This window comes from Dendrobates tinctorius, unplaced genomic scaffold (genome assembly GCF_039654945.1).
Source record: "Dendrobates tinctorius isolate UK_male_01 unplaced genomic scaffold, ASM3965494v1 ptg000011l, whole genome shotgun sequence".
Taxonomy (NCBI): Eukaryota; Metazoa; Chordata; class Amphibia; order Anura; family Dendrobatidae; genus Dendrobates; species Dendrobates tinctorius.
Window position 1 is genome coordinate 130,332,612 of NW_027361679.1, and position 13,425 is coordinate 130,346,036.

A 13,425-nucleotide genomic window follows, 5' to 3' on the forward strand; every position below is an offset into this window, starting at 1 on the left:
GGAATGTCCCTCTCCACAAGGAGAAAAGTTACCCTTAGATCACTGAAGCTGTATAAGCACACCTCTATGACTAAGAGCTAGAATAGGCTGCCAGGATGAATTAAGTTCAGTTCCTCCTGGCAGCAGTGGTTTCGGTGCTGTGGCCAAAAAGCTTTAGAATGCTATTGGGCTGCAAACGAACACTATATCTGCAGGTCAATAGTGTCTGGGGACATGACAAATTTCCTTTAAATTCTGTACTTCAGTGCAATTATATAGGATCTGAATCAGATTATTGATGCTAACGTCCATGTAACAAACAAGAAGTAGGAGATTAACAATAGGACAATTTGCAAGTGCGAAGAGAAGATTGTTTTATTTGTCTTTTTACTGTTGATAGTGATATAAAACATTTGTAAAAATAAAAGTGCATTTAACATAAAAACATGATTTAAACAATAGCTATTTTTTTTTATGACAGCTTTCCGTTAAAGCCTGTTTCACACTTCAGTTTTTGTCGTCAAAATCCGCCAGAGTGTGAAAAAACGGATCCGTTTCCGTTTGGCTACAAACGGATTTCATAGGATCCGTTTTTTGACAGATCCATTGTTGGTGCCAAGGTGATGAAATGTAAAGTGAAATGACTCGAGATATATATATATTCCGGGCATGCTCAGTGTAAAAAAGCGGATCCGTTCCCGGATTCCGTCAATTAACGTTTGGCAACGGATCCGCCGCCCATAGGCGGCTATTATAACGAATGGCGGATAGCGGCGGATCCGCTATTTTGAAGCAGACAAAAAACGTTTCATTGTCCGTCCACTCAAGTCAGCAGACGCCAAAATTTTGGCGGATCCGTCAAAAAACAGATCCAACGGATGACCATCCGTCAAAATCTGCCACTAATGCAAGTCAATGGGAAAAAAATGGCGGATCCGTTTTTTTTGCAAAACGGCGGATTTTGACTGATGGCAACAAACGGAAATGTGAAACAGGCCTAAGGCACTAAGTTACAGTTGAAACTAGAAGTTTACATACAGGTGCTTCTCACAAAATTAGAATATCATCAAAAAGTTAATTTATTTCAGTTCTTCAGTATAAAAAGTGAAAGTCATATATTATATAAAGTCATTACAAACAGAGTGATCCATTTCACATGTTTATTTCTGTTAATGTTGATGATTATGGCTTACAGCAAATGAAAACCCAAAAGTCATTATCTCAGCAAATTAGAATACTTTATAACACCAACTTGAAAAATTATTTTAAAATTTGAAATGTTGGCCTACTGAAATGTATGTTCAGTAAATGCTCTCAATATTTGGTCAGGGCTCCTTTTGCATCAATTACTGCATCAATGTGGGGTGGCATGGAGGCGATCAGCCTGTGGCACTGCTGAGGTGTTATAGAAGCCCAGGTTGCTTTGATAGCAGCCTTCAGCTTGTCTGTATTGTTGGGTCTGGTGTCTCTCATCTTCCTCTCCTCATCTCCATAGATTCTCTATGGGGTTAAGGTCAGGCGGGTTTGCTGGTCAGTCAAGCACAGTGATATTGTTATTTTTAAACCATGTATTGGTAATTTTGGCAGTGTGGACAGGTGCCAAGTCCTGCTGGAGAATGAAATTTCCATCTCTAAAAAGTTGTCGGCAGAGGGAAGCATGAAATTACCTAAAATTTCCTGGTAGACGGCTGCGCTGACTTTGGTCTTGAAAAAGCACAGTGGACCTATACCAGCAGATGATATGCCTCCCCAAACCATCACCACTTGCAAAACATCACACTAGACCTCAAGCATCTTGGATTGTGTGCCTCTCCACTCTTCCTCCACACTCTGAGACCTTTATTTCCAAATTAAATGCAAAATCTACTTTCATCTGAAAACAACAACATTGGCCACTAAGCAACAGTCCAGTTCTTTTTCTCCCTGGCCGAGGTAAGATACCTCTGCCATTGTCTATTGGTCATGAGTGGCTTGACACAAGGAATGCAACACTTGTCGTCCATGTCTTGCATATGTCTGTGTGTGGTGGCTCTTGAAGCAATGACTCCAGCAGCAATCTACTTCTTTGCGAATTTCCCAAAATATTTGAATGGTCTTTCCTTAACAATTGCTTTAAGGCTGCAGTTATCCCGGTTGCTTGTCCACCTTTTTCTAGCACACTTTCCTTCCACTCACCTTTCCATTAATATGCTTGGATACAGCACTCTATGAACAGTCAGCTTCTTTAGCAATGACCTTTTGCTGCTTACCCTCCTTGTGGAGTGTGTCAATGACTGCCTTCTGGACATGTTAAGTCAACAGTCTTCCCCATGATTGTGGAACCTACTGAAACTGACTAAGGGATCTTTTTAAACGCTTAGGAAGCCTTTGCAGATGCTTTTTTGTTAATTATTCTAATTTATTGAGATAACTACTTTTGGTTTTCATTAGCTGTAAGCCATAATCATCAACATTAACAGAAATACTTGGCATAGATCACTCTATTTGTATTGCCGTTATATAATATAAAAGTTTCACTTTTTGTATTGAAAAACTGAAATAAATTAACTTTTTGATGATATTCTAATTTTGTGAGAAGCACCCGTACACTATATAAAAAGACACATGCATGTTTTTCTCAATATTGATGTGAAATCAGAATAAACCTTTCCATTTTAGGTCAAATAGGATTATCATAATTATTAATATTTGTCAAATGCCACAATAATGAGAAAGTAAGAATGTTTTAAGGCAGTTTTATTACTTACTGCAAAGTCTAAAGTTTACATACGCTAAGATTACTATACCTTTAAACAATTCTGGACTGCCCATATGATGATGTCATGTGTTTGAAAGCTTCTGGGGTTTTTTGGCAACATCTATTTTAATGCACATCTGAAACACACTGCTCATCCTTGTGTACAATTTCAAGATACCTGAAGGTGCCTCGTTCATCTGTACAAACAATTATATGCAAGTACAAAGAAGATTGGAATGTCCAGCCATTATACCACTCAGGAAGGAGACGGGTTATGTTTCACAGAGATGAACGTGCTTTGGTCCGACATGTGCATATCAACCCAAGGACAAAAGCAAAAGACCTTGTGAAGATGATGGCGGAAGCTGGACATACCACAGTGAAACGAGTACTGTATCTACTTGGTCTGAAAGGCCAGAAAGAAGCCATTACTCCAAAAGAAACACAAAAAAGCAAGATTAATGTTTGCAAATGCACACAGGAACAAAGACCTTAATTTTTGGAGACATGTTCTGTGATCTAATGAAAGTAAAATGTAACTTTTTGGGCATAATGACCATCCCAACTGTGAAACACGAGGGTGACAGCATCATGTTGTGGGGTTGTTTTGCTGCAGGAGGGACTGATACACTTCACAAAAGAGATGACATAATGAGAAAAGAAGATTATGTTGAAATACTAAAGCAACATCTCAATACATCAGCCAGGAAGTTAAAGCTCGGGCGGAAATGGGTTTTCCAATTGGACAATGACCCAAAGCATACTGCCAAAATGGTAACAAAATGGCTTCAGGATAACAAAGTCATTGTTTTGAAGTGGCCATCACAAATCCCTGATCTTAGTCCGATTTAAAATTTATGGGTAAACCTGAAAAGGCAGGTGCGAGCAAGGCGACCTACAAACCTGGATCAGTTACACTAGTTTTGTCAGGAGGAATGGGCCCAAATTCCAACCAACTATTGTGAGAAGCTTGTGGAAGGATATCCCAAATGTTTTGTCATGATCCAGGGTGGATTATGACAGATTTTGCACAAGTAACCTTTTTTTTCCTTTAAGCTGTTTGCTTAAAGTTAGTTTTGCCCCCGGTGACCATTAGGGTCATTACGCTGTGGTTGCTTTAGTTCTAGTTTTGCTCCCGGTGGCCGTTAGGGTCATTGCACTCTGGTTACTTTAGTTTAGTTGCCCCCGGTGGCCGCTAGTGTTATTGCACGTGATAATGAAGCAGGTGTGATTCCCTGGCTGCTATCTATAAAGGAGATGCAAGTGGTCTCACTCACTGTTGGTGAAATTGCTTTTTTCCAACCAAGTCTGGTGAAGGAAGGAACTACAGAGAGGAGTTCCTGGCAGCTCAGAGGAGCTCTGGTGTAATAGCTTCAGGTGGAAGCTGAATTCAGGTGTCGAGCTTCAGGGGTGAAGCAGAACTTTGGTGTCGTACTCTGTTGCTGGGAGCAATAGTAACAGAGCTAAGCTAAGTGGTGTTTTTCCCTGTTTGTTACTTTCCTTGTGTGTGTATTAGTGCAGTGGTGGGATTAGTTTCTGCACCGTCCAGTTCACTAGAAAGGGATAGGTGCAGGGCGAGCTAGGGATTTGAGGTATCCAGCTCGTCGCCAGGTGCGGAACCTGCCTAGGGATCTTCAGGAGTGTAGGGACACTGACTCAGGGGAGTGCAGGAGGTCTCCACGTCCCCGTTCCCTATTGCAGGGCCCTCCATTGTAATGGTTTCCCAGGTGTTTCCCTTAACTCTGTTTAAATTCGCCCTGCTGGAGGCGGTGTATCCAGGTTCACGGGTGTTATAGAAATTCGCCCTGCTGGAGGCGGTGTATCCAGTCACACGTGACATTACACGTTTGACCCAAGTCATTCAGTTTAAAGGCAGTGGTACCAAATACTAATGAAATGTATGTAAACTTTTGACTTTCCAGTAAGTAATAAAAATTAAAACATTTTCATTATTCTGGCATTTGGCAAATATTAATAAATATGGTAATCCTAACTGACCTAAAATGAGAAAGGTTTATTCTGATTTCATGTCAGATATTGAGAAAAACATGCAGATGTGTCTTTTTATATAGTGTATGTAAACTTCTAGTTTCAACTGTATATACACTCCTCAACATTGAAATTGCAATACCAAGAAAGAAAAGTAATTGAATTACAAATACAGGATCAAATACCAAAAACCAATTTATTCAGGATCGAATATGAGCACCATGTTCAGTAATTCATGAACTTGCATGCCTTGGCATGCTATCAGTGAGGTTATTAATGGTTGTCTGAGGAATTTTCTGCCACACTGAATGCACTACAGCACGCAAATCATTAAGATCCTCTGATGGCAGCTCCCTTTTCAATTGCCAACCAATGACGTAACAGATGTGCTTGATGGGAGATAAGTCCAGAGATGCTGCAGGCCATGGTAGCATGTTTACGTCATGCAGGCTGCTCACAGTACCACAGGTAAAACTTGTTGTCTGGCATTGTCGTGTTAAAGAACTGACCTGGGTTACTGTGGAGAATTTTCTGCATATACTCTGGCATCAGCAACGGCTCGTGCGTCATGCTGCAATGACGTGGCGTCAGGCTGGCTAATCAAAAGAAGAGCTGAGGATTTCGGCAGGTAGCAGGTGGTACACCCACTCCCATGCAGGGCCTTAATCGTCGCCAATGGAATGGTACATGCAAATCTATTCAAAGCAACTCTAATACATATACACTTATTTATTTTTTTGTTTTATGAAATTCTGTATTTAAAATGAATGTTATCAAAGTGATTATATCAGTCATTTAAATATACAGCTTATAATCCTACATTTTTACAAGATTTGCTGTCAACATATTTAAGAGCATATTTTGAATGTTTAATATTTCTGTTAACTTGCCTTTTTTTTACTCCAAGGTCCAGTGCTATCTCTGTAGTAAAGATTCTTAGGGTACTTAGAGTTTTACGTCCTCTTCGAGCCATAAATCGTGCGAAAGGTTTAAAGGTAGGAAAAATACAGTAGTCATTTTTCATGTTTAAGTTGCCATCACATATTTGTTTTTTTGTAGTTGCATTCACACTTACATCTCTCTTTTCTATTTTTTTTACCTTCAACAGCATGTAGTCCAGTGTTTATTTGTAGCAATTAAAACCATTGGTAATATTGTCCTGGTAACAACGCTTCTACAGTTCATGTTTTCCTGCATTGGTGTACAATTGTTCAAGGTATGCAATTTAAAAATACATGTTCCGTTTTTAATTACTTATAGTTTCCATGATAAATTGATAACGTTTATTTTCATTTAGGTTTTTACTTGTCATTTGAAGTCCATAAAACGTGCTCTAAATGGGTGAGGACCAAGGTCCTAGTATCACTAGTAGTTATAAGCGAGCACTAAAATGGTAGGGTACTCAAATCGGGTAACGAGTATAATGGAAGGCAATATGAAAGTCAAGCATTTTTCCAGCAGATACTCCCAGGTTGTTTCAGGGGCAATAAAATCTCTGAAATGGATGGAGAAAGTGCTCAAATGGAATAGAAACAGCATTGGGAAAATGCGTGGATGCATCTCTGACTCCGAGGTTGCTGCTGGGAACAATGTTGTCAGAGTATTATACCAGTTTTACGGACTGGCGATAAAATATACCAAACCGAAGATAAAACTGATTTTACAGGAAAGAATGTTAGGAAACATTCTTTCCTGTACAATTACTTGTATATAAGGCAAAATTTAAAAAAGAGAGAAAAACAGCCTTAGGCTATGTTCACACATTGAGTTTTTGCACTTTCTAATTGTCTTCATTGGTGAAGAAATGCTGCAAAAATGCTGAAAGAATTGACAGGCTCCTGCTATCATAAATTCAGCAGTTTTCCATTTCAGTAAGGGATAAAAAAGGAATCGTGTGCATGAGATTTCTGAATTTTTTTCACATACAGTGGGGCAAAAAAGTATTTAGTCAGTCAGCAATAGTGCAAGTTCCACCACTTAAAAAGATGAGAGGCGTCTGTAATTTACATCATAGGTAGACCTCAACTATGGGAGACAAACTGAGAAAAAAAAATCCAGAAAATCACATTGTCTGTTTTTTTTTCCTTTTATTTGCATATTATGGTGGAAAATAAGTATTTGGTCAGAAACAAAATTTCATCTCAATACTTTGTGATATATCCTTTGTTGGCAATGACAGAGGTCAAACGTTTTCTGTAAGTCTTCACAAGGTTGCCACACACTGTTGTTGGTATGTTGGCCCATTCCTCCATGCAGATCTCCTCTAGAGCAGTGATGTTTTTGGCTTTTCGCTTGGCAACACGGACTTTCAACTCCCTCCAAAGGTTTTCTATAGGGTTGAGATCTGGAGACTGGCTAGGCCACTCGAGGACCTTGAAATGCTTCTTACGAAGCCACTCCTTCGTTGCCCTGGCGGTGTGCTTTGGATCATTGTCATGTTGAAAGACCCAGCCACGTTTCATCATCAATGCCCTTGCTGATGGAAGGAGGTTTGCACTCAAAATCTCACGATACATGGCCCCATTCATTCTTTCATGTACCCGGATCAGTCGTCCTGGCCCCTTTGCAGAGAAACAGCCCCAAAGCATGATGTTTCCACCACCATGCTTTACAGTAGGTATGGTGTTTGATGGATGCAACTCAGTATTCTTTTTCCTCCAAACACGACAAGTTGTGTTTCTACCAAACAGTTCCAGTTTGGTTTCAGCAGACCATAGGACATTCTCCCAAAACTCCTCTGGATCATCCAAATGCTCTCTAGCAAACTTCAGACGGGCCCGGACATGTACAGGCTTAAGCAGTGGGACACGTCTGGCACTGCAGGATCTGAGTCCATGGTGGCGTAGTGTGTTACTTATGGTAGGCCTTGTTACATTGGTCCCAGCTCTCTGCAGTTCATTCACTAGGTCCCCCCGCGTGGTTCTGGGATTTTTGCTCACCGTTCTTGTGATCATTCTGACCCCACGGGGTGGGATTTTGCGTGGAGCACCAGATCAAGGGAGATTATCAGTGGTCTTGTATGTCTTCCATTTTCTAATTATTGCTCCCACAGTTGATTTCTTCACTCCAAGCTGGTTGGCTATTGCAGATTCAGTCTTCCCAGCCTGGTGCAGGGCTACAATTTTGTTTCTGGTGTCCTTTGACAGCTCTTTGGTCTTCACCATAGTGGAGTTTGGAGTCAGACTGTTTGAGGGTGTGCACAGGTGTCTTTTTATACTGATAACAAGTTTAAACAGGTGCCATTACTACAGGTAATGAGTGGAGGAAAGAGGAGACTCTTAAAGAAGAAGTTACAGGTCTGTGAGAGCCAGAAATCTTGATTGCTTGTTTCTGACCAAATACTTATTTTCCACCATAATATGCAAATAAAAGGAAAAAAAAACAGACAATGTGATTTTCTGGATTTTTTTTTCTCAGTTTGTCTCCCATAGTTGAGGTCTACCTATGATGTAAATTACAGACGCCTCTCATCTTTTTAAGTGGTGGAACTTGCACTATTGCTGACTGACTAAATACTTTTTTGCCCCACTGTATGTAAGGAGTGGGACTCCTAGACTGGTGAAGCCTATGCACTAAGTGAAAGCCTATCAAAAATTGAAAGTAGGCACCATAGAAAACACATAGAAAACATTTTTCCCCATTTGGAAGGAGTGGAACTACTAGACTGCTAAAGCGTATGCACTATGTGGAAGGACTCCCAAAAGTTATAAGGAGACACTCCAAAACATCCTGGAACATGTAGAGAAGAGCCTCAAAAAATATTTATATTTAGAAGGAGTGGGACGTCTGTAGCCAACAACAAGGAGTCCCGGATTCGAGGCTTGGGGTATAACTGGCACAACAAGGACCATCCGAGTCCAATGTTGCTCCAGCTAAGGTTGGCGGCAATTCCTCCTGTGCTGGCTCTGGCTTCCACGAGGATTCAAAACATTTTTTTTCATCTCCTTGGAGACATTTGCCAATGAAAATTCATGAACCAATGTGAAGCAACAAGAAGAAAACCTTTTTCTTAAGTCGTTTAATCCATCATATTACTGGCAGAGGTAGGACAGAGGAGGACTGATGTTTTGTGTCTCCACAACGCTTGTATGGGGCTATACTTTGGAATGACGTTTTACCACTTCATTTATAGGCGGTCACTTCATGTATGTAAGTACAGTATGCATATAAAAAAAAACACAATTCTACAAAACGTGAACAAACATGACATATCTATATTTAAAGTGATGAAACACTTTTGGAAGTGCATTGAGCAGCAGGATGGTGTGCTGGTAAAAGGGAAAAAAAAACTAATTTAAGTCTTCTGCCTGAGCGAGTGTGAACGAGCTGAATGTGACCTGAGCGTAAGTGCGAATTGTGGTAAGTGTGTGACTTGTGATTCAGTGAACAGGTATTTGGAAAACTCTTAACAAATACCTGTGTGAGTTGCTGAATTGTGGGTTGCTGAGTGCTTTCTACCTGTTCAATTTTTGGGGGGCTTGGGGGCTTGTTTAACCTATTTTTTCTCTCTACAGGGTTAATCTCTTATTTTACTATCTGTGTTTTTAAGGGTTAACTATATTGCATTTAAATCTTGAGGTGTAACTATATTCACAAGGGGTTAATTAAGGGTGGGAGTTCATAATTAAGGGCTTATAAGAGGCAGCTGGTTGGGGCTCAACTCCTTTTGGAAGTGCATTGAGCAGCATGGTGGTGCGCTGGTAAAAGGGAAGAAAAACTCTTTTAAATCTTCTGCCTGAGCGAGTGTGAACGAGTTGAGTGTGACCTGAGCGGAAGTGCGAACTGTGGTAAGTGTGTGACTTGTGATTCAGTGACTTTGGATTCAAGGAGTTTCCAAGGGAGGTATTACTGAATTACTGTTATATTTTATTAATACTTTTTATTTTATTTTTGCTTATGTTTTCTGTCTGGTGAAATCCCCATTAGGATGTGCTCCACTATTGCCAATGCCATCCAGTGCACGTCTTGCCGCATGTATGAAATCCTTGAACAGCCGGTCGAGGGTGCATACTGCTGTGCGAGATGTGAGCACATTGTGCATTTGGAAGCCCAGATACTGGATCTAAATGTGCAGCTGGCAACACTGAGAACTATAGACAATATGGAAAGGAGTCGTCTGCTCACTGAGCAGATGCACAATGGGATAGATGAGGGGGTGATGCTAGGTTGGAGCTGCAGGACAATGAAGCAGCTAGCTGGGTGACAGTTAGAAGGCGGGGTAGAGGGAAGAGCACCAGGGAGGCTAGTCCTGATCTGGCACACCCCAATAAGTTTGCTAAGTTGGCAGATGAGGGGAGTGTTAGTGCAGGAGTAGCACTGCTGCAGCAAGGCATGTCCTCTGAAAGCCGGAGGAGTGTCTGCTCCAGTAAGGTAGGAAATAGGAAAGCAGGGCAGGCAGGTTCTGGTAGTGGGAGACTCAATTATTAGGGGAACAGATAGGGCAATCTGTCACAAAGACAGGGATCGTCGAACGGTGTGCTGCCTACCTGGCGCTCGAGTTCGACACATCGCTGATCGGGTTGACAGATTACTGGGAGGGGCTGGTGAGGAGCCAGCAGTCATGGTGCACATTGGCACAAATGACCAAGTTAGAGGTAGGAGGAAGGTCCTTAAAATGATTTCAGGGAATTAGGCTGCAAGCTTAAAGCAAGGACCTCCAAGGTGGTATTTTCGGAAATACTTCCTGTACCACGTGCCACGCCAGAGAGGCAACGGGAGATTAGGGAGGTTAATAAGTGGCTCAGAAATTGGTGTAGGAAGGAGGGGTTTGGGTTCCTGGAGAACTGGGCCGACTTCTCAGTTGGCTACAGGTTCTACGCTAGGGACGGGTTGCACCTCAATGGGGAGGGTACAGCTGTGCTGGGGGAGAAAATGGCTAGAAGGTTGGAGGAGTGTTTAAACTAGGGACGGGGGGAGGGTATTCCTTTTATAGGAGGGGAAGACAGTGCAGATAGAGACCTGGGCACAAATAATGAAATTGGGGGTGTGCGTGGCATGGGGGGTGGGGTTAGAACAGTTAATAATTTAAGAAAGAATAGAGGTACAGAGATATACATAAAGTGCATGTATACTAATGCCAGACGCCTCGCCAACAAAATGGAGGAAATGGAGTTAATGTTGTTGGAACATAATTATGACATGGTGGGGATATCTGAGACATGGCTGGATGAGAGCCATGACTGGGCGGATAATTTACAGAGCTATAGTCTGTTCAGAAATGACCGTACAAATAAGCGAGGGGGAGGCGTGTGTTTATATGTAAAATCATCCTTAAAACCCATCCTGCGTGATAATATATATGAATCTAATTAAAACGTAGAGTCCCTGTGGGTAGAAATAAGGGGAGGGGGGAAAAATAATAAATTACTGATAGGGGTTTGTTATGTCTCCAAAAATAATGGAAGCCACAGAGAATATCCTCATAAAGCAAATAGATGAAGCGGCGACTCAAGGAGAAGTCATTATTATGGGGGACTTCAACTACCCTGAAATACATTGGGGAACAGAAACCTGCAGTTCCAGCAAAGGTAATAGGTTTTTGACAACTATGAGAGACAATTACCTTTCACAACTGGTTCAGGACCCAACAAGAGGGGGGGCACTGCTAGACCTAATATTAACCAACAGGCCACACCGCATATCAAATATAAGGGTTGGGGGTCACTTGGGTAATAGTGATCACAAAATAATAAGTTTTCATGTATCCTTTAATAAGATGTGTAATAGAGGGGTTACAAGGACACTAAACTTCAGGAAAGCAAATTTCCAACGGATGAGAGATGATCTTGGTGCAATTAACTGGGACGATATCCTGAGACATAAAAATACACAAAGAAAATGGGAGACATTTATTAGCATCCTGAATAGGACCTGTGTCCAACATATACTGTATGGGAATAAACATGCTAGAAATAGGAGGAGACCACTATGGTTAAATAGAGCTGTAAGGGGTGCAATAAGTGACAAAAATAAAGCATTTAGAGAATTAAAGCAAGTAGGTAGTAGTGAGGCATTAAATAAATACAGAAAATTAAATAAATTCTGTAAAAAGCAAATCAAAATGGCAAAGATTGAGACAGAGAGACTCATTGCCAGAGAAAGTAAAAATAATCCCAAAATATTCTTTACATAAATAGTAAGAAGCTAAAAAATGATAGTGTTGGTCCCCTTAAAAATAGTCTGGATGAGGATGAGGAAAAAGCCAATATGCTAAATGACTTTTTTTCAACAGTATTTACACAAGAAAATCCCATGCCTGATAACATGATCAGGGATAAAAATTCTCCATTAAATGTCACCTGCTTAACACAGCAGGTAGTACGGTGGTGTCTGAAAATCAATAAAATTGACAAATTCCTGGGCCCGCATGGGATACACCCCCGAGTACTGCAGGAATTGAGCACAGTCATAAATAGACCATTACTTTTAATCTTCAAAGATTCTATAATAACAGGGTCTGTACCACAGGACTGGCGTATAGTAAATGTGCCAATATTCAAAAAGGGGACAAAAACTGAACTTGGAAATTATAGGCCAGTAAGTTTAACCTCAACTGTGGGTAAAATCCTGGAGGGTTTTCTAAAAGATGCTATACTGGAGTATCTGGAGAAGAATAATCTCATGACCCAATATCAACATGGGTTTACAAGGGACTGTTCCTGTCAGACTAATCTGATAAGCTTTTATGAAGAGGTAAGTTCCAGACTGGACCAAGGGAATGCAGTGGACGTGGTGTACATGGACTTTTCAAAAGCTTTTGATACGGTGCCACACAAAAGGTTGATACATAAAATGAGAACAATGGGGATAGGGGAAAATATGTGTAAGTGGGTTAAGAGCTGGCTCAGGGTTAGGAAACAAAGGGTGGTTATTAATGGAGCACACTCGGACTGGGTCACGGTTAGCAGTGGAGTACCACAGGGGTCAGTATTGGGCCCGATTCTTTTTAACATATTTATTAATGACCTTGTAGGTGGCATAGAGAGTAGAATTTCAATATTTGCAGATGACACGAAACCCTGCAGGGTACTCGATACAGAGGAGGACAATTTTATATTACAGGAGGATTTATGTAAACTAGAAGCTTGGGCTGATAAATGGCAAATGAGCTTTAATGGGGATAAATATAGGGTCATGCACTTGGGTAGAATGAACAAGATGTATAATTATGTGCTTAATTGTAAAACACTGGGCAAAACTGTCACTGAAAAAGACCTGGGTGTATGGGTGGACGACAAACTCACATTTAGGGGCCAGTGTCAGGCAGCTGCTGCAAAGGCAAATAAAATAATGGGATGCATTAAAAGAGGCATAGATGCTCATGAGGAGAACATAATTTTACCTCTATATAAGTCACTAGTGCGACCACACTTAGAATACTGTGTACAGTTCTGGTCTCCGGTGTATAAGACAGACATAGCTGAACTGGAGCAGGTGCAGAGAAGAGCAAGCAAGGTTATTAGGGAACTGGGGGGTCTGCAATACGAAGACAGATTATTACACTTGGGGCTATTTAGTTTGGAAAATCGGAGGCTTAGGGGTGATCTTATTACAATGTATAAATATATACGGGGACAATACAAAGACCTTTCTAATGATCTTTTTACTCTTAGACCTGTGACGGGGACAAGGGGGCAGCCTCTATCAGGGCCGCAGCTATAATGAGGCAAGTTGAGCCAGGTGCTGAAGTGGCAGGCAGCAGGGGGTGGCATTATGCACTC

The 13,425-nt window shown here is 41.1% G+C and overlaps 1 protein-coding gene across 1 annotated transcript in view; it reads left to right on the forward strand.

Annotated features, from left to right (window-relative positions):
- Positions 1–13,425, forward strand: part of CACNA1S (calcium voltage-gated channel subunit alpha1 S) — a 387,018-nt gene that overhangs the window by 217,588 nt on the left and 156,005 nt on the right. The window contains exons 22-23 of the mRNA XM_073547926.1: positions 5,613–5,700; positions 5,814–5,921. Of these exons, the coding sequence (XP_073404027.1) occupies positions 5,613–5,700; positions 5,814–5,921 (196 nt within the window). The remainder of the gene's footprint in view (positions 1–5,612; positions 5,701–5,813; positions 5,922–13,425) is intronic.